Below are 25,822 nucleotides of genomic sequence, written 5' to 3'. Positions count from 1 at the left end.
AACAGTTCGAATGAAGTTAGGTAATAAATTAGCAGACTCCTTAATCCTGTAAAAGTCACTTGGTGAGAGTATATATTCTTCGGGTTCTGGGCTTTACGAGCAAAGTGGAATGCTGGGCAATCGTACCAGGTTACGAAGGCCTCGTTTGATTTCCGGCCGATGAAGCAATCTTGAGCGCCTTCAGATGTTGCATCAGGGCTTCGTTTCGCTGGCATTCAAGCGTTAGTTGCTTAACGGTCGCCGCGTACTTGCGTTGTTGTTCCACTAACAATTGCAACTGTCCATTCAGTGCGTCCCGTTTCGAACGTTCATCGTCACACTTCCGGCGTAGCGAAGCCTTGGTCGTTCGAATTCCTTCGACGATCGAATCGAACTGCTGAATGAACTGTTCGCGTGTGTGCGGTTTCTGCATGGCGCCCCCGTAATTGTCGTAGATCGAGTTGAGTAGCGACATCTCTTTCTCCAAGTACACCTTCGTATCGTCCAGCGTGTTGTAGAGTGTGTAGAACTGCTTCGTTTCACGATGCTTCGCACTCACTGCGGAGAAAGAAAATAGATTTTTGAAACGACGCTAACGATGCTCCCTTCATTCATCACAGCTTACCTTGATTGTAAAGCTCGAGGAATCTTCGCTGATACTGGGCCAACTCGGTGCGATCAGGTATGTTATCCAGCTGGCGGTTAATCGACACGTAGGCACGATTTTTCTTAGCCAATTGCAGCCGTAACGATTTCAAACGTTCTTGCTCCATATCTAGCTGCCGTTGCAGTTCTACCATATCGTCATCTGGTGTAGATGTCTCCGCCTTGCTACGATAGTAAGGATAAATCATACCATCGGATTAATAGGTTGTGTCGGAACGAAACGATTGAATCGTTCGAATTGGACTTACTCAATCTTTGCTTGTAGCTCTGCCAGTTCCTTTTTGCAGTTCTCTTTGAATTGGGTTTCCAGCTTTTTCATATTTTCATTCTTTAGCACCAGCTGCTTGGCACGATCCAAAATTCTGTAATCAAAGTAAACATGCGAAATTTCTATCAAATATTTACCAACGGGTTGCACCTTTCCTTTTCCCTTACTTTTGATTCTCTTCGCTTATCTCCAAATTGTCCAGATTCTTTATCTCCTCCTCCAGCGATTCCTTTCGTTCAACCGTTTGCTGAAGGCATCGTTCCTCCTCCGTCACCGTTTTCTGGAACTGTTCAAACTCTTCCAGCGCCTGTTCCACTTTCTTTACCAAAGCAAGCTTTGCGGTCAGTAAAGTTTTGATCTGGTTGCGTTCGGCCAGGGAAGCCGCCGTTTCTGAAGAGGCAGCCGCTTGCTGCTTCCATTCATCGTAATTCTTCGTTAAAGCTGCATGATCCGTTTCCGATAGGTCCGTCGGAAGGTTGTGCTGAAATATGTGCAATGATGTTCCTTCATGAAATAATCGACACTGTAAGCTGCAATTCATGTTGATCATTACCTCACGCGCTAGGTTTTTAAACAAAGACTCGAAATCAAACTATTGCAAAAAATAAAAAGATAAATTAAAAAAGGAAGCTTAAATAACAAAACACAAAAGTTGTCATGCTATTCCGCGGCCTTACCTCACGCTCCTCGGAAAGCTGAACCGTTTCTTCTTCCTCCTCCTGTATCGCACTGTCGATTCCATCTTCACCGGTATGTTCCTCGTCCGCCGTATCGTCCGCTGCATCCTTAGGACGCACTGGTATCCAACCACCGCCGGCCGCTTTACGCAGCTTGAAGGCACGTTTCGGTGGATACTTTCCCTCGACCGCACGCAGATTGTCCAACTGTTTAACGCGTAACCGCTGCAACTCACGGTCGGCACCGAGCGTGAAATGGTTCTGGAACTGAGTGGCCGCTAGTTTGCGCAATGTATCGGCCTTTTTGCTGCGGTTCTCCACCGACCGCTTTACGAGCCACTGTACCACCGGGAATATGTTGATGAAATCCAGGCCCTGAATTTGATGCGGTTCTATCAGGAACGGACACTGCATACGCGGAAGCACGGCCACAATCTTCTCCGTCAGTGCACTGTAACCGGAAATAGAAAAAAAAATATACAAAACCAGGAAGCGGCGAAGCTGGACCGGTGGCACCCTGACGGTACGTACATTTTCTGGCCTATGGTAAGGTTCTCGTGGAACAGCAGGTCAACGTCGACGTCGTAATCGCAGGCCTCGATGCACCAGGTCATCCCACCGACGATTTTGTCGAACGGCGACAGGCCCTGGATGTGGGCACGATAGTACCCGGCACCGACGAGGGTTTCGATGATGTCCTGCTCCTTGCGCTTCTGCTCCTCATCCTCACGTCTTTCAACCTAGTCGCAAACATACCGGAGGTCATTAAACCGCTGATAACGACGGAAGCCGTGCGGCTTCCAAAATATACCGACCTGTATTTCGTTTCCATCGGCATCAATCCTAGTAGCCAACTTCACGTTCGGTAGATGCTTGGAGAAGATGTTTTTCGTCGCCATGACTTGGGGAATATATTCAGATCAGCGATGGGTGCTACGATCCCCGCAAAAAATCTCGAAGAACAAACCCACTAAAATGTGTAATTCAATCTTTCGCTGCTTTGGGGGGAAGCAGGCGATATCAACACACTCGCGATGACACCCATACACTCGTACAGACTATTCTTTCCATCTCGCTCTCGCGCGCAGAATCTTTCTTCCCCTCTTGCTCTTGCTCGCAGGAATGTTGCGGTGTGCGTGAGCGGCTTCGTACCGCGAAAGATGCACCGCGGTGCATCAAAGGGGAAATTTGAATATTAAAACGACTAATTTTTGCTCTATTATTTTATCGCACGAAACAAACATTTCTTTGATGGGTTGAAATCTTTTAAATAAGTTTATTCGTTGTTTCGTGTAAAAGCGTTTGCCTCTCCAACGTCACACATGCAGCTGCCCCGTTGAAATACGTCTTATTACTAGATACATTTTACAAAAATCGTCACTTTTCCCGCACGCTAGCCCAAAATAATTGGGCAAGTTTCTGGCGCTACCTAGAGGTATTGTTATTCGTTTTGTGTCCATCCACACAACACCGATACAAAAGTTAATATATATATTCCTTCTGGCAATGCGCCGTCGTCTCTGCGGGCGCTGGTACAGTGGGAAGGAAAAATTGGAAGCAAATCCTTGATTATCTTAAGCTAAACGTATATATAAAAAAAAACACGTCTGGGAAGCACATTTACTGCAACTGTTGGCCGCGAGAAGTACACGCGCATTTTGTGTGTGTTTGGGGATGTTGGACTGGGGAGTGGAAGGTACGAGTTATTGATAAAACGTAACGTTAATACATTTTCCGCAAATCCTGCGGATTGGAAGCGTGAATCGTTGCTAGTAACAGAACACAATCTCAATCTCTCCATCTCTCTCTCTCTCACTTCTGTTTCGTTCTGGTTAATGCGAGTTTCTGGATTTGTAGACAAGAAATGCTGCCACTGAGGAGGGGTTGGACGTCTTAATGCAGACCACTAAGCATAAACTTACAAGTTAAAGGCAAGCGTTTTACTGATATTTAGAGACCATCCCTAGGTGCTGGCGAGTACGGCCAGCAAAGAATCTCTTTCTCACGAATGGCGTACGCGAACACCACACTTCACTCCGGAAAGCCTCCAAAAGACAGAGACCACATCGTTGGGCACCAATTCTCTGTACCATGGCGCCCAGTTTGCTCCTGAACACAGGACGACAAGCAGAAAAGTACCGCTTGAGTAAAACCAATTGTATTTAAAACCATACAACCGTGCTTCACTCTGTTGCACTAAGATACTTCCATATTACGGTGGACGGTCACGGGGACGAGAATGTGATGGCCACTGGGGGTATTGGCATTGGTGGGAGTTGAATTGGCCCCGGGCGAAAGCATCGTTCCGCCGTACACTCCCGTCCGCGAAATGGACGTCGGCGAAGGTAACAGCGTCGTTTGGCCTGCCGTCATCGGATCACCGGCGAATCCATTGCCAGTAAAGCCTCTCGCGTCGAAACCAACCACCGGTGGTTTGGATAGGAAGGAACTACCGGCACCGCCCGTGTGGTTACTATAGGGACTCGAGACGGAGGTGCTGATCGAGGCACTGTCCGACATCGAATGCCGTTTGGTGCCGCTACCATTCGGTGCACCGGGAATACCCTGCGGATCTGCCCCGGAACCACCGGCTAGACACAAATGTTCCGACTCCTCGTGATGGGTCATCGTGGAGTACCCGTGATCCGATGAGCTACCACCACCGGCCCCATTCGGTGGTCGCCGGTAGTCGGAAGACATCTGATACGGTGAAGCCACGTTCGGGATGATCATGTAGTTTGCATTGTGCTGCCCATTGAGCAGCAGGTTTTGCTTAGCATTCGTGCGACCTGCATCACAATCATCGGAGGGACTGCCATCGTCCAGATCGAACCGTGACAGGGGAAGCCCATGGCAATGGTCAGCCACCAAATCGTCGTACAGCTGCTCGGAAGCACCACTTTGATCGGCATTTTGCCGGAAGCAGTACATTGCGAAGCCGACCACGAGACAGAGCGCCAGAATGGCACCGGCCACGGGCCCTATCGAGCTGTAGGCTGGTGGAAGGATCGATTCCATGTTATTGCTCGTGTACGCCGCATCACCGTACGGCGTGGAGGATCCCAGAACACCGTTGAAACAGGCAAGCTGCGAAGTGCAGAACGGTGTGTTGAGCGTACTTTCACCATCCACATCCACCTGACACCATTCACAACCGACAAGACCTTAAACAAACGGGAAGACAATTAAATACGAGTTGCGATAAGATCCCGCAGCGTTACGCTTACCTAGACAATCGTTCTGCGTTGTATAATCTTCACAGCTGATGCTGCTACAGCTCTTGACCTCGTACTCCGGTTCGTAGTTGATAGCATTCATCGAGAGTAACTCCTCCGGTAGTGGCGAGCAGAGTGGTATAGGGGCGCTGTTTCCACTTCCTGGTTTCGGTCTTTTCGAACGCCCTAAGATGCCACAAGCACCTTCCGCTCCTTCTGGAGTCTCATAATCGAGCGGACACTCGCAAGGACATTCACATTCCGTTTGCTCCATTCGGTTACAGTTGAGACATGAGTTACCAACCTAAAAAAACGGGAAGATGCAATTAGTATCATCCAGAAAACACGGTTCATCACCATTACATACCGTACTGCAGGGACAGAAAGCTCCACCGTCATTGGTGGAGTTCACAACGCCAAGGAAGAGATTGGTACCCGGAATGAGCGTAATCTGGTACTTTGTCTTCTCGCCGTACATCAGATTCGTAACGATCTCGCCCGCTGCCAAGCTCATGTTGAACTGATAGAACCGTTGCACCGTCCGGTTGACGTAGTTGTAGCACATCTTTTTCGTCACCAGCTGCTTGTGGTTAAGAATGTCGTTCGCTACCTGTGACTCTTTGTGCGTAATGTGCTCGATGGCGGACCGCCGGACGGCATCGGAGCGCAGTGTTGGTTCCGTTAGCATCGGATGCGCCACGAGGTAGCCCCGATCGTCCATCAGAAAGCACTTGATATGCTGTACCGAGCAAACGGTGGTCGAATCGAGCAGCAGCTTGTAGAAAAATCCCTGAGTAAAGTCCATCGCAACCACTGCGATCGCAGCACGATCGTCGGGTTTGGAGTACCTCGTACTGGCCCCCTCGTAGATGGCATAAGCTACGCTTACCACGTACCCGGCACCTCCGGCATCGAGGTAGGGCCGTGTGACCACCAGACGGCCAGGATATTCCATTGCCTTGACGAACCACGGCCGTTTCGTAGGTTCCAGCTCACTATCCAGCAGACCACCCGGGTACGTTTCCAGCACTCCGTTCACGGTGGCGGCATAGCGTCGTACGACGTAACGGCTAAGGTTGCTGTGGCTGTGCCGGACCCGGTAATCGTACAGGATCTGTACCAGCGCCAGCACATCGCTTCGCACGTCGGGCTGCAGGCCGGGATTAGCGAACAGTTGCTTCCCGTACGCATCGCGCAGGTACGCCATAATGTTTTGTATCGTTCGCACGTTATCCTCTTCGCTCGTAAGTCCTTCGCGATTGTTCCGGATGTGCGCGAAGGGGGATCGGAAGGAGGAAGCACTGAGAAAAAGGGAACTAGTGTCCGGGAGTGCTAACTGTTTCACCAGACGACAGATGGAGAACCCTCCACCACCGTTGCTGGCCGTTTGCTGATGATGCGGAGGGAAAATGTCAATCCGATGGTAAAGCAAGGCCGCCAGCAGTGATTTGGTGGTGGCCGCACTTTCGGCCGCAATCAAATTGTACTCCACGTTGCTTCGTAACACACCGCCCGACGTTGGGAGCTGATGTAGGTAGCGAACCTGCGGTCCAGTCTCGAACAGTCTTCGTGTGACCGATACCGTACCATCCTCGCCGGTGTCAGTCGTTCGCACAAGGCAAACGATATAGTAGAGGGCCCGCTTCCACTGGTACACCGTGGTACGGTTTGTACCGTAATGGTTGATCCAAAATTTACCCTCCGGATCAGCTAGCATACGCTTGTAGGCCGGAGTAAACCGGTCACCCTCGAGCCGTGTAATGTTCGTAACGTAGAACGGTTGCGAACGGGCCGCCACTGGACGTGGAAACGAGGGGTGCATGATCGCGTTACCTTCCAGATCGATCAGGAAGACGTACGAATCGTCCCTCGGTTGTTGCCGGCGCCGAAAGTACGCCACGTGCTCGGCAAGATCGCTTAGGTATAGGTCAACGCCGACCAGCCCATGCACACCAACCGGATAGCTGAGTGTTACGAGCGTTTCCTGCAACGATGGATCCACGTACGGTAGGTGCGTTCGTAGACGTTCCTCGATAAAGCGACCGGCATTCAGGAACGGTTCCATCAGGGCCACAATGAATCGCTGAGCGTCGAACGAATGTTTCGCAATCATTACCATCTTGCCGGGAAGATAGATGACGTTGGAGAGATTGTAGCGGGCATAGTTCTGCGTGCTAATATCGGCGATCAGTTGCTTCTCGTGCTGGACCTCTCGCTCATCCAGCAGAATGAGACAGCTATTGATGATCACCGGGTAGGGTAGCTGCCTTTGTCCATCGTAGATCGTCTGCAGGATGTTGGTAGCGGCGGGTGAACCACTCGGTAGCAACGCACGGCCAAGATACAGAAACACGATCGCTAGCTCATCGTCATGCGATTGGTAAAGCTCGGCAAACGAATCGAATGCATGCCGGAAACCGACCGAATGGTTCGTAGCACCTTTTGTGCGATTAAGCGAATCGATAAAATCCACTAATCGTTCCTTTTCGTCCATCGTTGCTCGAACAAATCGCCCAACCGATTGACACTCTGCTGCTGCTGCTGCGGCTGCTATCGGTTGCTGTAGATCATCTAGCGGCGTGTATGTTCGCTGGCCGATCGCTACGACCGACACGCGATCGTGCTCATTCAGCAGATGCAACACAAACTTGCTGATTGCCTTCGCTACCTCGAGCTGATCGAACGTGATCTTGCTGCCGATGTCGAGCAGAATGTAGACGTGCTTGTTGCGCACGGCCGACAGGAGCAACGATTTAAGGCGACCATCGCGCGGATAGTAGTGGCATTTGTACGCACTGGCGTGGTCAAAAGTCGAGAGGAAAAACTGCTGCCGATAGTGCACGTTTGCGTCCTCCAGTTTGGCACTCTGCTCGTTAAACAGATGCTGCAGGTAGACGTTGTTATCGTCAAGCGTTTGATCGGTAACACGTATCCGGGGTCGATCGGAACCGTCGGCGTTCGCCGGAAAGGCACTGAAATCAAGGAACGCTGCACCTGCGGCCAAACCGGTGGCCGTGGCAGTAGGAGTAGTAGTAGTGCCGCTCGCTACTCCACTCCCGTGCGAAGAATCTCCCCCCGGACCGATCGGCTGTTTGGCGAGCGTGGCGTTAGAAACTTTCGTGCTTTGAATGAAACTTTGCAGATCGAACGGGGCTTCGTCTTCCCATGGATTCATGAGTTCACTGTACGGGCACGGATTGAGCAGGGTGCTGTACTTGGCACCGTGTTTGGCAGCGCTTTGCTGGATGTAACGGCGCAGCTCCTCGATCGCCGATACCGTTTGTTCGAGCTTACGCGACAGTTTGGTTGCCATTCGCTCGACCAGTTCGACATCGTCTCGAACCGTACTGCTGATCTCCATGTTATCGTACAATTTCTAAAATGAAAAGGAGGGGACAATCCAAGTTAACTTTGATCGCGTAAGCTCAGTACAGCATTTGTATCCCATGGAACACCTTCTTCAGGGTTCTCGACTACTCATTTCTGATGGATTACCTGAACACCCGAAACATCGAGCTCGTCATTGCGGATGTGCTCGAACGTGTTCTCCAGCAGTCTCGTAAGCTCATGGATTCCGTAGTCACCGCTTGTAACAGCGGCCACCCGGTCGAACGGAGTGTAGTTTGTGGTCGTCGACGACTGCTCGCTCGTGGTCGAGGACGTCGTCGTTGAGGGTGAAGGCGATGGTATCGCCACGGAAGGCACTTTTTGCTCCTGCTGCTGGTCGTGGTTCTCGCCATTCGGTGGCACGCTTACACTTATGTTGCTTATTAAGGGAACTATGTTATTTACATAGATGGTGTTGGACGCAAAGGCAGCCTCGCATCCCGGACCGATGATGGCCAGCAGGAGCAGCAGCGCCGAAGATGCATAAAAATGCGCTGGTCGGAAGAGGGTCGTCGGTGCTGCTGTCGTCATGATCAGGAGAGGGGGTGAAGCGCGGAAGGGGCAGCCAGCTCGCTGCTCCTTCCCACTAACTTTCTCTATCTTCACCGCACTTGCACCTGGGCCGCATACATGTGCGAACGGTTAAACGCAGATGCACTTCACTAGAACAATGCAGCAACACTTTCGCCAATTTCTTCGATGCGAAAAAATAGAAAATTCCAGGAATTCGTGATCTGCAACACCCAAAACAGAGCAGCGGGCTGCCCATGTAGCAGACAGATTTGAATCGGTTCATGGCGTTCAATCCGAACCGGTTCAATAAAGAGGTGGCGTCATACTGACCTTGGCAGGGCGCCATTTTGGGATGTGTTTTGACGGTTGCTTGCACGCATGCTGTTCGTTTGTCGACAAGGGAACGGGTTAACTAAGCATAGAACATTTAGAATACTTGTAAAAACATAAACTGGTAAAAAACCAATATATACACCTCAACCGATTCGGTAGGCTAACCGATTCTAATTGCATACATTTAGGGGCCGAACATTTCAAAATTTGGCCGTTAAATAACCAGTGGAATGAACAAGAACCTTAAACATGAGATTAAATCAATTTATGGTGCGAAAAACTTCCCAAATATTATCTTTCGACAGTGAAAATGTAATGACATCTCCCTCGCCAGTAAATTGTGAGCTCAGATTTCTCCGATTCACCGGCTTTCCAAATACTGGATCCTGTTGAGAGCATTTAGTACACGAAACATGTCTTCAGAGTGTAAAATACTGAAAGCTAGAGGTTTTCACAAGAATGATTACATCAATTCCTTTCCCGACGAGGTATGTAAGAAATATGCGAAACGATCAACAGTTCGATTGCAGTGGTTGTTCTCTGTACAGGTACTGGTTATGATTTTCGATTGCCTCGATGCTGCAAGTTTGAAACAGGTATCCGCCGTTTGCCAGAGATGGAACAGCATCATTTTTTAGGCAGCTATAGTTGCCGATTTACCTTCCATATCGATATCAAAAAAATACATTCTATCAAACGCATCACGAATGGCGAAGCAACGCAAGAGCTGGTGATAGCAGAGTTGATCGAGCTAATCAACAAGTCCCAACGGTGCTATCGAAACGTATCTTGGAATTTGAAGAAATGGCCACAACGTGCATTTGAATCTGTATGGAAGGCTATCCACCCGAAGGTCACGAGCCATCTCCACTCGTTGGCGTTTTCCGGTGCATACGCTACTAAACTGTTTCTTTCGATAGTTGAAGCCCTACCGTCGATGTTGGAGCTCCAGTCGCTATCACTAATAGACAGGCGTTGGTTGTCTGAGGAAATTCCCTTGTCTGAAAGAAATGTCCGGGATACTATTCCAACTCTTTGCAACAGTACGGTGACACGTCTGCAAATGAAATCGGAATTTGAATATCGCTTCGATATGCCGCAGTTACGATCGTTGGAATGCACCCTATCCACACTTTGTCGGCCTGATAGCAGCTCTCAGTTGTTTGCGCTCTCTAAATTGCAGAATCTTATCGTGTTGGGACCAGAGAATATGAAGGAATACTTAGGCATGATAGTAGCTGACCCATTCCTCTTTCGACGTTTGACTAATCTCGAAACAATGAGATTGAAGTTTTATCCATCTGATGCACTTTTTCGTATCATCTGTGAAACCTGCACAGCATTGAAGGAATTGTACTTTGAACGTGGAATTTTACGTTTCGATTCCAATGATTTCTCAAAGTTGACAAATCTTCGGGTTCTGGGGTTTGGCTTAATTCGGTTCGGAAGAGTTTTTCAAATTGATTTATCGACATTAACTCAGCTAGAGGAAGTACATCTCTACAATGTACCGAATAATGTGAAACTTCCCCAAACAGTCAGAAAGCTTGCAGTGACCCTCTATGAGGATAATAGAAAATGCATGATTCGAAGACTCTTTCGTTTGAACAGACAGGTGACGGAACTGCAGGTTTACATATGTCCGGGTAAATCATGGAATTGTCGCTTCTTGCATAAAATGCTGAAAGCTTTACCAATTCTCAAACATCTAGAAGTACTCAAATGCCACAATGTGCCCTTTGTTGTAACATGTTCCGTTTGCATGAACCCTCCCATAGACCATATACGCAAACTGCATTTCATTGGATCCAACTTGAAAACGAAACATGTTAAGCGGATCCAGCAAAAGTTTACCAACTTGGTGGAGATCAAAATTGTTCGCCGCTGTTCTTATCAACCTGGTTATGATACATCGGATACGGATGCGGATTCGGAGTAGGATTTGAAAGGAGCTGATAATAATATAAACGTATTGAGTGTTGCAGGGTAGGTTTAGTAAGGTTTGGATTTTATTTTATAAGAACCTGTGTTTTTTTTTCATAATATATCGTCAAGGAACAAGCTAGGGTTTGTTCGTACATGGCTTGTGTAGCTTGATTCGGAATCAGTTTCAGGAATAACTTTAAAGTATGAAATAAATTGAAATAACTAGAAGAAACTACTAAACGAGATCAACGTTGCTTAGATACCAGCAGATAATGAACAATTTCTGAAGCAGACACGAGTAATGGCTAAGGGTTTACCGTGGTCGGTGAGTATTATCTGCTGTATTTGTTGCTCGTCAGGATGGTCGTCAGTAGTTGGTTGACTGGGAAAGTTTCAAATGGTTCAACGTTGTTAGAATATAGAACCAAAAGAAACCAATTTAGAAAACGCAGGAGATGCGTAGAGCCATATATAATTTTCCAAAACCTAAATCCTTATCTATTTCGAATCTATTAATCCAAACCATTGCACAATAATTTTGTAAGGTTCAGTATTCATAAAAAAATGTTGAACATAAATATTACTAAAATCTTTTTTTTGTTTTCAGAGCCAGTCATAAACTGATTCCGTTCCAACCGGCAACAACGGATTACGCTTCAAGCGAAGGTGCCGAACGGTAACCGACGGTGCTTCTCCACTGTACCGCGTCGGGGACGAAAAAGTTTTCTACCTTGCAAAACTACCGGCTTTCAAAGACGAATGCCGAATGACCTTCGCCTGGAATGGAACTTTCCGCAAGTCTTCGCTACTGCCAGGAAGCTGACGAAGCAAGATTGAATCAAAGGTCGCTTGCGCGGGTGCGCTGGCACCGATGCCGGCGAAACTTTATGCGTTGAAATGTTTTGGGAGCCTTTTTTTTTTTTGGGGTCACAAACATTTACACCAAATACCGCGTGCACGCCAGGGACGACCAGGAACCCACCAAGGCTGGTTTTCAATGCAAAAATCTACCCCACGTGGGGATGATGCGCTGCTGAAGGAGAGCTGCTTTACAGAAACTTTTCGTTGCGCGTTCTGGCGCTGGCGAAAACAAAAAGCCTTTCCACTCGCCAAGGCCAAGAAGCTGTTGAAAGCAGAAGCAGAAGTGAAACGGGCCACACGAAGACACGAAAACCAAAGAAACAGAAACGTTCCTTAACCGTTCGTTCTCCTTCGCGATCGCTTTGATGTTATTAATTATGAGAAGAATTTCGTAGATTTTCGGTGGATTCCTTTTCACTTCCCCTTTACCGCACCTCTATACACAGCCAACCGTCCCCGCATGCACCCTCTTGCATCTCGGGATCATGAAACAGGCATTTTATGCTCGACTTTCGAGCGGCGGTACCGCGAGCTCCCCTTCCCAGCCTCCCTCTATGTTGCTGCTTCAAAAGTGCTGCAGTGATCGTTGGGTCGGATGGCCATTTGAAAAGGAACATTTCCAACGCCTTTTCACCGGTGCTTGGTGCTTCCATTTGGTATTCATTTTTCACGAAAATTTTTCTTCCAATCCTAGGCGAAGAGAACGAGAACGGTGTAGAGCAATGCAAGACAACGCACTGCTCTAAAGGATTCCACCGCCATCATCACCGTCCGGGCCGGGGGCATCATCAACATCATCATCATCATCATCATCCTTGCTTGAGTATCTCGAACATCTAATGCCGAGCGGTTCCAAGAAACCCTGTTGCTACAGCTCGACGGAATATCTGCTGCCACGCGCAGCTAGCTGGTGGTGGTGGTGGTGGTGGTGTTGCCGGTAGCTGGCCGAACTTCCGTTTCTTTTCCGAAAGTATTTATGATTTTTGAGAAATTTATAAACCCACTTTTATTTGATTTAGCATCGAACATTGTTTTATGTGAGTTTGATAGAGGCCTTCGGGGTGTTTTGTCGGTGTTTGCGCGGTGATCAAGAGGTGCTGCCCAGACCTAGACCGGCCGGGGGCGCATGCTGGAGGAACGCTGAGGCAGACAGCCTGAGACAGGAAACATGAAAAGTTCCCAACAACCCCCAGGGAACGGGGCGTATTTAACGGATGTGACGGATCGTTCGAGGGTTTTCCTAGCGGACAGGGAGGGATTGCGAAGCGTTGTGAGCGAGCCTGTCGTGGAGGAATCGTAGCAATCACTGGTGTTGCTGGTCGACCAAACGGAAAAAGCGAAAACAGGACCAGTGAATCGGTATCAAGCGAGCAGCTCGTAACTCGTGCCAAGAAACTCTTCGATACTCCATTGATGGTTACCATTTTGAGTTTGGGGTCCCAAGAGTGCTTTGCAATTCGCTGTATTTCACTAATCGGAATTGGCCATTGCTTATTTTTCTATACACAGCGTTACATTCATACATTAAATTGATACGTAAACGCCACGAAGCAGATCAATTTTCATCTAGATAACATCTTAACAATTTTGGAAAAAATACATGTTCCTGGAAGTATTCAATGGCAATGCTTTTTTTCTAATTAGACCTTGGAATTTCAGAACATTTCTTATTTTAAAAAAATATTAAAGAAATCTACGACTATCTTAATACAGTTGTAACGTTCTTGGCTCTACTCGTCTCTAAGAAGAAGGGCATCAAATTGTTTAATAGTTTACGAATTCAGCAAAGATACCGGCACTGTATGGTGCCGTTCAATGTCATACCAATGATACCACTAAAATAAGCTGAATACTATAGCAAAATTCCTGACCTAGTACTGCAATGTTTCGCAAGAAGTATGGTAGGTACCTTCACGCACACGCAAGTAACCATCACTGGATGGTAATACTCAGCAGGAGAACCATCCATTCAATTCAATTTAAGGTGTACTATGTAGACGAGTACGGAATGTTCAATTTGTTGGTTCGTTGAAGGTTAAAAGTATTGCAGCTTGAAATACTCTAGTATGTTCTATCTATTGCCAGGAATCTCTTGTCACTTCCAAGGTAGCGGAAGGAAAGATCTACTTTCAGATTCGAATTAAATGTAATACTACGACGTGAATGTTAAAGTACAGTTACAGGCCGGGAACTCGCTAGAGAACGGCTGAATATCACCCACTTAATGTCTGCTCCATGGCATATGCCCTTTGAAATTCCACCTTAAGGCTCTCGGATCGACGGAACATTGACATTCCATTGACTACCAGTAACCGTGGTGACCCTTGCTTGAGGCCTTGTGACTGACAAATTGTCAACCCATATCCACGCGACACCTCCCCTCTCCAGGGATCCCCTCTTCTGGAGGAAATTTTAATGTTTCCATTCATGCGACCGGATCCGAACCAACGAGTCGGTTACCATACGCACCACACGATGACTCTGATCCTCAGGCGAGCGTATCCTCAACCGACGGAGGGAGAGAGTGTGATAAAGATAGAAACAACGTCAACTTTCAATAGGGATTTCCGGATCCCGGCATCTTCCTGCCCCTGGCCCCTGGCCATCGGATGCCGAGCTCGTGGTTATGGAATTTTGTCATTTGTCATTGATGGGGGCAATGGCGGTTTGAGTAGGGTTTAAACGAGTTATTGACGCAGGCACTAAACGCTACTAGGCGCGACAAAGAGGGATGGGGGCGTCGTTTATGAATTAGCGTTCTGACTGACTCGGGTTTCGGTTACAAAATGGCGCCAAACGGTTGGTGGCGGTTGCCCTATTCCGCTTATCGGGAACGCTGTTCGCTCGCCCGCTTTTGCTTTCTTTTGCCATTTTCGGTTTTGTTTGGCACGAGAAAGGACGACATCGCGGTTCCAGGGTTTGCTGTGTCCCGCGATCGCAGGATAATGTAAACAATGCGCGAGACCGGAAGTGGGTTGTTTTACGGGTTGACAAATGGTTTCATGACCGAGCCACCGGCCGTAACGATTAGGATAAGCTTCCGTCAGCCTCGAGGGAGTCGATTGGCTCGCTGTTTGTCAAGTTTTGTGAGCGTTCTAATGGTGTTCGTGTGTTTTTATCTGTAACATGAGTTACTGGAAATTCCCTTAACTAGGTTACCGTACCGTGGCCCACGCGCCGATGATCGAGTTCCTCGAGGTCAACACTGTCGCTACAAATCAATATTCATGCGCGCGGTTTAGGACTATGAATGGTGAATACCGCGGAATACCCTGCCTAGGAACCTTTGTGGGTTCAAAAGATTAAATTATTCATTTAGAGAACGGTACCAGTGGCCCCATCCCATAATCGCCATTCCTGTGCGTTTGATCCATTAATGCGTCACAAGCGGCGTAATCGGCTTATGCGCAGTGAAGTGCTTCATAATCGATAAAATATGGCGCGTGGCTGGGAGCTACCTCATTTTAGAGGAAAGAACGCACGGGAATAGAGGGATCGAGAGAGAGAGAGGAGACCCCTGCACGAGCATTCCCCGCTCCTAATGGAGATGATATTTTTTTGTTATATCAAACCACTCATGAATTATTGATCGAACAAATTGCCAGTGGAAGGAAGGGGGGAATTTCAGTTTTTCGAAATGGTTCCCGATAATTCAACGCAGCGCAGTTCAATAAGTGGGAGCATTATCATCATGGGAGCATCAACAAATGAACTACATGCGAAGAGCGTGCGCATGGTGGCGGTTGTAGAGACCAAAACAACAAAAAAATGGGCGAGTCCGTAAAATTTAATATCACTACCCCCCCCCCCCCCCCAACCCCGGACCTAACACTCTAATGGTGGTGATGGGTGGCGAAGGGGGCCGCCTGGCTCGGTTTGAGCTTTCACACATTCGCGCTCTCTAGCATTGTGGCCATCAAATGGCAGATGTTTCTGCTGCTAGGCTTAGGGTGTTAATTTATGCCAATGACATGCCACGCTCTCCGATGATGATGACGATAATAATGTTGTCAGTGCTATGGCATGCGTTGGCCCCTTCCCTTGGAGGGGGTGATATAATTTTTCACGACCCACGAGCACTCTCTGTAGGCCTATTCCTCCCCCTGAGGGTCCCCTCATTCGGTTGCATTCTAAAATTGTAGTTTCGAACATCATTATTAGTGAGGTTATAAAAACGATGCGCTAGTAAAAATGCAATATGCGGGCAGATGCGGGAAAATACATGCCCCGGTGCATGTCCGCTCAATTATCACCACATTGCGGATCGGTGATTAGTGAAACGAGCGAGTGACATAAAACCCTAAAAAAAAAAACAACAACGTCAACGTCGAGTTGGCGTTGGCAATGGCAACGCCCGGTTGGGCGTAAAGTAGCCTTTTTTTTACAACCGGATCCGAATGCGTGGCGACGGCCATTGCCAGGGTGGATTTCGTTTATGATCTTTTTTTTCTATTCCACGTACCACCGCGGTGCGCTGCTTATCTTTAACGTCAACACTGACAGCCTGGTCATAAATCGATTGATCAGGAGCTGGTGTTGGCGGCATTTAGAAGGCACTTTGGGAATAAGCGATAAGCGGTCTATACTTATCCAGTGTAATCCAATACGCAGCATCCAACAAGGATGCGAGACCGGTTCCCGAAAGGGTTGCTTGCATCCTTCACACTCTGGAGCAGGGAATATGGAGGGTGGATGAAAATTAAAACAATTACCGCTATCCTTTGATTCACGCCCCGGCTACCGTGCTACCGATCGGTATCCGGGAATTCCCTCCCCATCCCCCATCATCGTTCCCATCAACAGCATCCGCTTTGGCACGAGCTGAAGGGTGTCAGCGTCAACGTCATCGCGTCATCGTCGGTATCGACCTATCCTCTCTTCTCGGTCTGGTCCGCTGATTTGATTAGCGCAACGAGGTAGCTCCCGATTACAGGGATGCAGAGGCCAGAAGGACCTGGGGACCACGGGAATTCTTGAAGCTTCGCCCAGAGAGTAAACACTGACGATGGTGGTGGTGGGAAGACGGCGTCATGGCGTCTTTAATCAGCTCGTCAGATGATTTATTGGAGTAATTATGTGCCACCGGTGGCGGCAGGAGCGCAAAGGAACTGTTTGTATTATTAGCACCCAGGGTTCCCCTCCCCCCTCAACACCACGGGGAGTTGTATCGATCGCTGCCGGAGCAGCTCAACACGAACGGGGAAGTATAGTTTGTCTTGGAAGAGATTATTGGATCCATCACGCGGGACCGAAGAGGTGAGAGCGTGATCGGTTGTACCACCGCGCCACTTATTAACTAAACCGATCTCGAGAAGGGTGGTAAGAGGGGGTGTATCGTGCCCCGGGGGGAGATCCTTTAATCCGAGCCCCCTTCTGTCAATCTCCTCTGTTGACGCTGTTTGGAGAGATTAAGCGATTGTAAATAGCTCGCTCGCTCGCTCGGTTAAACCTCTCAATACGCGGACTTCGGATCCGCGTATCCCGCCGTCACTTCCCCCAAAAAGGGAGGGGTTGTTGGAAGCAAATTTTAATCTTTTAATTCTCGATTAACAGTACCGGCAGTGGACGCAACATCTTCATTGGTTCCCGGGATTTAGGCAACGAGCAAATTTGGACTGGATTGGAATGGATTTTTCCATCGAGTTGAAAGGACCTTGAGGTAACACGTGGGTCAAGAAGTCTTTGGCCTGACATATAGATGGCGACACAAATTGGTTATCCCTATGATTTTTCGATACTACCAACCTTTACATGAGATGTTTCAAAATTTGTAATTTGAACTATAACCTAGAAAAATACAGTGGTTAAAGTGACGCTACTTTTGCAATTGTGAAAAAAAGAAATTCGTTTCTTATAGGCAAAAACATTATTCAAGTTCAACAATGGCTTGAAAAACGTTTCTCGGACTCTTCTTCTTCAAACAGAACTATTTACCGGTGGTATAGCTGGCTTCAAACGCGGTCAATGATGCAGAACGATCGGGTCGGCCTACTGAGGTAGTGACTATCGAAAACACAAAAAAAAAATTGAAAATTCTGACCGTAAAATGAGAGGGCGCAAGATAGCTAATAGAATGAGCTTATCAGCTGATAGTTCATTAACTATTTTTGACCAAACATTTTTCCAAAATGGGTTTTTTCAAACGGTTGCCGCAATGGAAGAAAATCGTTAGTTTTAGTTAGAAAATTACTCAGAGAGAGATTTTTGAAAAAAAAAATGGCAGGGCATTGGAATGATTGTATCTCTGCCAAAGGAAACTACTTTGATGAAAAAGTATGAATTACTGTAAATAATTAGTTAGTTAGGCCACTTTTTGACCCACCTGTTAGGTGTTTTGTGTGGAACGAGCGATCCCCGTATTAGGGCCAGGAAATGGACACGAGTTAGCTAAGTACCAGGATATATGGACTCCGTAATCTTGTTACACCTTGAATTGAGGGGATTGAGCTACATCTGTGTTGCCAGCATTAAGGGGGCTGTACAATTTCAATCAACTCATCAGGCCTTAAACCCCCTCAGGGGGGTTGCAAAGTGAAATGGCGCCTTTCGCGGCGCTGGAACTAGCGATGAAGTCCCCGAAAGAAAGAATGCAAATGGAAGCTGCTTCGTAGTAAGACAGTTATGGTAACGGATCAAGGTCGCCACATACCCCATTTGACAATAGTCTGATAACACTCTCCCTCCTTCCCCGTGGGAGTAATCGGTTCGCTCGTTTGAGCTTTGGTTTTTGGATGAATGGCGAACCCTTTCTTGACTTCTTGGCGACCCGACGTTGCATTGGTTTCCCGTTCCGTCGATCAACGATTATTGGAAGCACTTTCCTTTCCTTTTTGGTTTCGACTTTCCCCCTTTCGCTCATTTCATTTCTGACGCCTGACGAGCGCCGTGTTTCAGTTCTTCTACCCTTCCAACAACCAATCCAAGGGCCTTCTACAGGATATATTCCAATTGTTTGCTGGTTTTGGGTTTCGTTTTGTTTTAGAAAACAACCAAAGATAATGTAGCAATAAGAAGAAGAGAATAGAAACGCCCTCTGGTCCGTGTGCGTGTGTGTGTTTGATAGTGGTTGTGATAGTGGGGAAGCCCAAGTCAATTGATAGGAAACCTTTGGGGCTTAGGTTAACATGCATCCTTGGATCCTTGCGGATCCTTGCGTTGGACTTGATTTCGGTTTTTGGGTCCCAAAAAAAAAAGAAGAACCATTGGAATAGCGCTATCGTCGGAACTAGCGTGTCGTTGTATCGCGACCGGCAACTACCATGGTCATGGCGTGGCCCAGTTCGTTTGAGAGACCGCCCCTCCTCTCCCTTCTTCCTTCCTTCGTGGTATTTCGTCACGGTCTAGCTCGGAATGCTGCTGCCGCCAGAATGACGAACGCTTTCAGCGATTTGGTTTCGTTCGAACGAAAACATATGCTCGGCCAGCATCCAACCACCACCATCACCAAAACAACCCAAATCTCCCTCCCTGGGGTGGATCGCTGGCGCACCAGAAGCAGGGGTTTGTGTTGTGTGATGCGCAATTTGGGATTGGTTTCGCTTGTAACGTCGAAATTGGTACGAGGATTACACCGCACCTCTCGCCCACTGTCACGATCGATCTTTCGATAAGCGGAGACGGTCGGACGGACGGAGCAAGCAATCGCCGTGGTCTCGGCGTCGGCACCACCAGGCACCAACCTCTTCTTTCGGTTTCAGTCAGAGAAATAAAAACCAAAAAAGGGGAAAAAAACGAATAAAACTCAGTTTCTCGGTTTCTGGGGGGAGGGGGCGCAAGAAGTTCGGTCGTCCTTGGTTGGGTTGTACTTGGCCGCCATGTTTACGCCATCTCACCAGGCCGACCACCCTCCCCCTCGGCCAGAGCGGAACGGTGGAGCCAGTAGCAGGGTACAAACCGTTCCGCCATCTTTTTTATGTATGATGATTTCAACTAACACTCCTTCCAATCCACTACTGTCCCTAACCCCTTTCTCGATTACCACGGATCACGCGCACGCGGACCAGGGAACAGAAATCGAATCCTCCGATTCACCGACCAACGACGATCGAAGCGATAGAGGAGGGAAGGGGTAGGGCCATTGGACATTCCGACCGTGAACTGGGCGCACCCAGTTCGCCGTTCGAAAAACCCCGAAACGAAATCAAATGTGATAACTTCTTCGTTTTTATATTACAATTTTGGGATTTAGAGTTTATTCGTATTTACGATTATGAAAATTGGTTTACATCTCTCTCTCTCGTCGTCCGTCCGTCCGTCCGTACGTTCGTTGCCCTACGGAAAATGGTATTTTCCTTTTTTTCGCTCTGTTTCCAGTCATCCGGCCGCTGGATAACTTGTAGCTCTGCTGAGCTTTGATTCGCGGGAGAGCCATTCCGTGAGGGGTTCGCCTTGTTGTATCGTTTGGTCGTACCGACTTTTCGGCTGATCCGTGATGCTGTTCAGTTTTCCTTCGCTTTATGCTGCTGGTACACAGCATTACACAAAGACCGTATGTTAGGTGCGGGGATTAAAGATGAACATGAAGTAAAGTGTGTTGCAGTTCGTGAAGAATGAGCTATGAACGGTTGTGCTTTCAGGTCAGGGTGTGCTGATGCTTAAGTGGTATGCATTTATTGTAAGCGGCTCATCAAACTGTGCTCTGAATATAATCGCGCAGATTCGCAGCTGTTTGCAGAATTTGTAATCTTGGGGAAAGAAGTATTTTACAATTTAGCGGTCCTCCTAAGTTGTATGGTATCAGTAGACCTTAACAGCGATAATTTGTGGAAAATATCAGGAATGTTCACCAAACCAAATTTCTTTACCGTTTCCATACATATTTAAATATAACTAACTATGCGGGTGTATGTAATATATTCGAGAGTTGCATTTGTCCAATTATTCCAAATTGATTAGGAACAGAGACTTTTATCTTTTAGTTCTTTGAATGTCCGAATACAGTCATCATGGTAGAGTTATGTTAAACTATTTTTTCTAGTTTCGGTTTGTTCAAAATGCCATATTTATTATAGGTATATTATGGCTTTATTTTACCTTTGATTCAGTTAGGGGAAGCATAAGTTAAGTTGAATAAATAGAGAAATAACATAATAATTATAATTTATCATTAGATTAAAACTGATTCTTAGAAAATTGTATAATATTTGAAGATATTTTTCACATCTTTGAATAGCGTTTTTTGCGTAAGATTTATTAATTTCATATATGTAAATGGAGAATGCAGAGAAACTGTATTGATTTTTGCACATTCATTTTCGGTTCAGACGAATATCACATTTACAGTAATATGATACCTAAACAATTACATTATTTTTCATATTTCATGAAGCTGTTTGAGTTATTTATTGTTACCTTAAAGTTTTGAAGAAATTAATGCGATATCGTCGGTGTGTCCATACAGAAGGCGTATGTTTGTATAGGTAGGAAACACAAATCGTTTCCAGATCACATTATGTGCACAACGAGAAAAAAGGTATTCAACAACATGAACATGTTACGCAAGTAAAATATACTTTACATAAAGTAAACCAACTCTGTCGGTACTTTTACTGCTCTGTAGCCACAGTACAGTTTGTTGTGCTTCTAAGATAAAAACATTGTGCTTTAGAATTACTTTCGCTTTCGAAAAAAAGGCAAATTATTGGCTGTTGAATAACAGAACACATAAAATGGTGAAGGCTGGTTCAAGAAAGGCAAAACAAAAAAAACGCAAATTTTCCGCACGGGAAACTTAACAGCTGGCTAATGATAGCGGAATGGCGTAGCTTGCATAAGCAATTACTTAGCAAAGTCTGTTATTTGCCTAAAATAAACAGTGCAAGTTCACGAACAACGCCATGAATGAATACATCGAGTACAATACCTTTATCGTGTCCATTTCGATTTCCACAAAATGTCCGACAAAACAAAAAGTTCAATATTTTTATTATTGGCACTAATCTTTCTCTCTCTGTTTCTAATATTACGACACAAATAACCCACAAAGCAATAAAACAAAAGTCGCGTATCCGCTCGATCGTGTCAGCTCGGAAGTGCGCAACAGAGATCCTGATCGGATTCGTGATCTCCCTCCGGAACAGGACAAAACAACAACAACAATAACAACAAAAACCTCAACATAGATGCTACAAAATCGACTTCCACCGAATCGGTGCCGAGTGAGAGTCTCTTATCATAAACCTATCCGTGATTTGGCGTGGATCGCTGGAAGCGTCAGCCGGCTGTTCTGTCCTCTGTCCTCTGTCCTTCGCCACGTGCGCCACCTTGCACCGCAAAGCCCATCCCCGTGGGTTTTTATTTCTGTCCAACATATTGGGCCGAAGGATATCTATTTTATGTTTCATGTTCCCCGCATCCTGGCCACGGCAGCCATCCTTCCAGCCTTCCAGCCAGTTCCATCGGGAATTCAGCATGTCCTTTGGGCGTCCCGATGACTTCCATACCGTACGCGAGATTCGACATGCGCCGACATACGCGGAAGGGCCGCTGTTCTGGAAAGTTGTTTACGCGGCAACATTGCGCCGGTGTTCGGTGTTCTTGAGCAGTAAGACCCGGCTCTCCGCCATACTCCTCGGTGACTTTTGTCCTAGTCCCAAAGGCGACTGGGAGGAAAAAGGAAGAAGGAAGGAAAAAAAATACCAAGAATCCCTTCGAGAGCGACTCCGAGGCGACGAAGCGAAAGTAAGTCGAGAAGGGAATAGAAGGAAACGGAAAACCGGCGAGAAAATGCCGCCAACAGCACTGCACGCTGCCACCGTACATCCTGCTTTATCCTTCAGTCTCTTTTTTTTTTCCTTGCTCGTTGTTGTTTTTGTTTTTGGTATACCCGGGTTCCCGGGGAGAGGCACCGTGGCCCCAAAAGGTTTCCTTTTTCTTTTTCCCTTTTCCGCTTGGCCCAAGTAACGACTGTTCCTTCGCCCGTTCGTCGGTCTGTGCAAACGTTTATCGACGGCCCGAGTTGCCGGCAATGATGCTAATCCATACGGTAAACATCGAACCAGATTGTGTTGAAATATGAACAGAAATAAAGTTCCACTCCATATGCTGCCACCAGGCCGAACGTTGCTGAGCCTGGGCCGTGGTGGTAGGCGGGATGAGGCTTTTGGGAGTCAGCTTCTTGGAGAGCCGCCGGGGTTGGGCGTCGGCGGCGGCTGCTGTACAGATGTCGACAATTCAGGCAATCGATTTGTCACGAAAGAAAAGACGATCTCATCCCCCCACTCTGGTGGCAGGAGGAGGATTCGAGGAGTGAAGAAGACAAGGGGGAAACGGGGAAGTTTATTTGTCCCGGGCGCCAAACCGCCAGGGAGCGACGCACACGAGCGACAAGTGTGCTGATGTGGAAAGTCAACACTCCGCGCGGTTACTCCACGCGCGGTTGGTGGGGGGGAGTGATGAGGTGAGGAAAACATAGTGGATTATGATTGGTTTTGGGCTCGGTACTCCGGCTTCCGGCTAACGATTAGAAGCGCCACACGCCAACTCAACTGGAGCTCAATTGGAACTCCAGCGTCCAGCGTCCAGGTCCGCCGCCATTTTTAGCGTCTTTTTTTTGGAGCAACCATCGTAGTCGGCTTGGCTGCAAAACACTAATGGCCGACCGTGAAGTGGTTCCATTTAGGATTAACGATCAGTTTACGATGGAACCGGACCGCCGATTTCGGACGGTGGTTCCGAGTCCGAAACTGGAGTCCAAAGTTCCAAGAGAGCAACGCCTACTCGGTCATAGCTGCTGCGGTGTGAAAACGGGGGGAAGATTTCCGGTTGCCTTCGCTTCGAGCTTCGGGTTCGTTCGATCGTGGAGTCGATAAAGTCGGTCCCGGAGTTGAGGAGCCCATTTGCGGAACGTTTAGTGTGCTTTAGGCCGCACGTTCCACTTGGAATCGGAGACCCCCTCTGAACCCTGAACCCCTTCTCAGTGGGCAACGATTTGCGTTTCTTATCCGCTTGTGTCCGCGCGATCCCCCCACTGCTGGCCACCGTTTTGATGGGCTAATTATCGTTAAATTAATAACCGTGATTGAGCGCTAGGGACCTGGCGGTGATCCGCTGGGCCGTTCACGTTGCTGCTGGCAATTTGTCTTACAAATAGGTCCGTGTGCCGACGACCCACTCGCTACTAATGAGGTCAAAAGAAAGAAATAAGACGGGTTGACATGGTGGTGGTGGAGGAGAGGAATGGTTAGTTGGTGTTCTTAATAATGTAATCTGGAAAAAAAACGGTGGACATAAATTCGAATACTTCTTGTAATGTTTGGACAATGACATGATGCATAAACTACATAGATATAGAGGCTCTATTAAGCTTATCAAGTTCTGAACTATTCCAAACAAAATTTAAATATACGAAGTACTCTAAAAGTCTGACTATACCCCTCAACTGGTACACATGAAAATGGAGATGATCTTTGCTTATAATGCTGCGATAGAGAGCAAGAATATTTGTTGATAAAGTAACAGTTATTAATAAATACTGCAAAACAAATTCCTTAAAGCAATCTTCAATCTTCTAATCTGCCACACATGTTGTACAAAAAAATCAATCAACATATTGAATCATATTGAAGATTACGTTACAAAAGTTAACAAACGATAAAGGCTAGTGTGCGCCAAAATACTGGATCGCTGAATGGTATCGGAAAACCAAGGTAGTTAATGAGTGAGAGTCCTTCATTGTTTCTGTGAGCATTCCTCAGGTACGTATTGGTATTCAACATAGTTTGAAAAGGGTGCTACTGATGCAAAGTTCTCTTTGGAAAACTTACAAAATTATGTTCATTATAAGGATTGCATGAAAAAATTAAATATACTGTTTTTTTTTTATTAAATTTCAACTACTCTTTCAGATCATCTACATGTCCTACAGCACTTTGTGGAAAACGATATCTTGAACCTTTCCTGTAAACCATTCCCTTTATAAACCATTTTTTAATTACTTAAAAACGTTTATATTTAATAAACTTCAAGCTTAAAATTGTTCAAGAAAAGAGATAATAAGAAATAAGAATATTTTCTTATTGATAGAAAATAGTTTCTGCCGTCTAAGGAAGAGTTGAATGGTTTACACAATCCCGCCTTTGGAGCTATTGTCCCTGCGTCAACCTCATGTACGACCTGCACTCGCTTTATTGGGCTAGGCCCAATTATTTGAGCCAATCAAATCGATAGCATCTGTTGACAGGAACTGTACTGCAATTACACCATAAGCGATGATGAAGCTTTTCTAAATTTTCCTAACGAACATTTAAATTCCGGCTCTTCACTTCTCTCATTTCTTCATAGACATTTTAAATGCATTTCTGAAACGTGAGATGACCGCAACCATATTAAAAAAAGGACAAACAGTGAGGAGAATTGTTAGGAGAATTGCTATGACCCTTGATTCCAGCAGGGGTAAGAAACTATGTCCAAATAAAATAATTTTCAAATTAATCAAACAAAATCGTTCATTGTTATCATTCAGACCAGCTATAAGGGCATATTAAGCTACAAACTGATTGTATCGCTAGTCATCATCGCGAAAAGCTAATGATGAGGATGTGAGCGCACGGTATAACAACTTATCGACTCACTTGCACTCCATAAAAATGGGATGTTGTGGAGCATCCCAAAAATCATTATTGACAACTGTCCGTCGTCGTAATTAAAAATGAATAATAGCGAGGTGTAAACAGGACCCAGACGCGCCGTTCGCTCCCAACATCCGGTACCCGGCAACATTCGCCTTTTGATTAATTTCCCTCACCCCGAGGACGGTCAGACGGTGGGGGGTTGTGCGTTCTTCTTTTTTATTATTAATACCGGCAAATCACTTCCATCCAGCCATCCGTTAGCATTTTATCGCTGGTCAACCGAACACCCCATTCCCCCATTTAACATCATGCCAACATTCGGAACGCCTTTTAACCCTTCGCAAGATCCCAGGGGGTCGAGGACAAGGGATTGAGAGGAAACAAGATGAGAGAAGCACAGAAGAAGGGTTGGTCGGAAAATTAATA

General features: G+C 46.8%; 2 protein-coding genes across 3 annotated transcripts; both read right to left on the bottom strand.

Moving 5' to 3' along the window:
• Positions 1-49: 49 nt before the first annotated feature.
• Positions 50-2,582, bottom strand: LOC125960164 (coiled-coil domain-containing protein 93). Of its 2 annotated transcripts, XM_049693393.1 has the most exons (8): positions 2,406-2,582; positions 2,122-2,330; positions 1,591-2,041; positions 1,467-1,505; positions 1,081-1,394; positions 894-1,007; positions 605-810; positions 50-537 (listed from the first exon to the last, which is right to left on the bottom strand). In XM_049693393.1, exons 1-8 carry the CDS (start codon positions 2,487-2,489, stop codon positions 131-133), a joined length of 1,824 nt encoding a protein of 607 aa, XP_049549350.1. In that variant the 5' UTR covers positions 2,490-2,582; the 3' UTR covers positions 50-130. The 2 variants fall into 2 exon arrangements, with proteins under 2 accessions (XP_049549350.1, XP_049549351.1); XM_049693394.1 differs by lacking the exon at positions 1,467-1,505.
• Positions 2,583-2,845: 263 nt separating this feature from the next.
• On the bottom strand, positions 2,846-8,932 carry LOC125960158 (VWFA and cache domain-containing protein CG16868). Its single transcript, XM_049693385.1, has 4 exons — positions 8,301-8,932; positions 5,173-8,181; positions 4,818-5,109; positions 2,846-4,754 (listed from the first exon to the last, which is right to left on the bottom strand). The coding sequence occupies exons 1-4, from the start codon at positions 8,721-8,723 to the stop codon at positions 3,787-3,789; spliced, it is 4,692 nt and encodes a 1,563-aa protein (XP_049549342.1). The 5' UTR covers positions 8,724-8,932; the 3' UTR covers positions 2,846-3,786.
• Between the last annotated feature and the right edge of the window lie 16,890 nt (positions 8,933-25,822).

This window comes from Anopheles darlingi, chromosome 2 (genome assembly GCF_943734745.1).
Source record: "Anopheles darlingi chromosome 2, idAnoDarlMG_H_01, whole genome shotgun sequence".
In the NCBI taxonomy this organism is placed as follows: Eukaryota; Metazoa; Arthropoda; class Insecta; order Diptera; family Culicidae; genus Anopheles; species Anopheles darlingi.
The sequence above is the reverse complement of the archived record's forward strand: the minus strand, read 5'-3'. Positions and strand labels throughout refer to the sequence as shown.

Bases quoted from the DNA above. Each gene is read 5' to 3' on its own strand.
- LOC125960158 (XM_049693385.1), bottom strand. From the start codon at position 8,723: ATGACGACAGCAGCACCGACGACCCTCTTCCGACCAGCGCATTTTTAT. The intron at 8,182-8,300 runs GTAATCCATCAG...TTTTCATTTTAG, and splicing joins TCGATGTTTCGGGTGTTCAG to AAATTGTACGATAACATGGA. The intron at 5,110-5,172 runs GTATGTAATGGT...CCGTTTTTTTAG, and splicing joins CTTTCTGTCCCTGCAGTACG to GTTGGTAACTCATGTCTCAA.
- LOC125960164 (XM_049693393.1), bottom strand. From the start codon at position 2,489: ATGGCGACGAAAAACATCTTCTCCAAGCATCTACCGAACGTGAAGTTG. The intron at 811-893 runs GTAAGTCCAATT...TTACTATCGTAG, and splicing joins GAGCTACAAGCAAAGATTGA to CAAGGCGGAGACATCTACAC. The intron at 538-604 runs GTAAGCTGTGAT...CTTTCTCCGCAG, and splicing joins CCTCGAGCTTTACAATCAAG to TGAGTGCGAAGCATCGTGAA.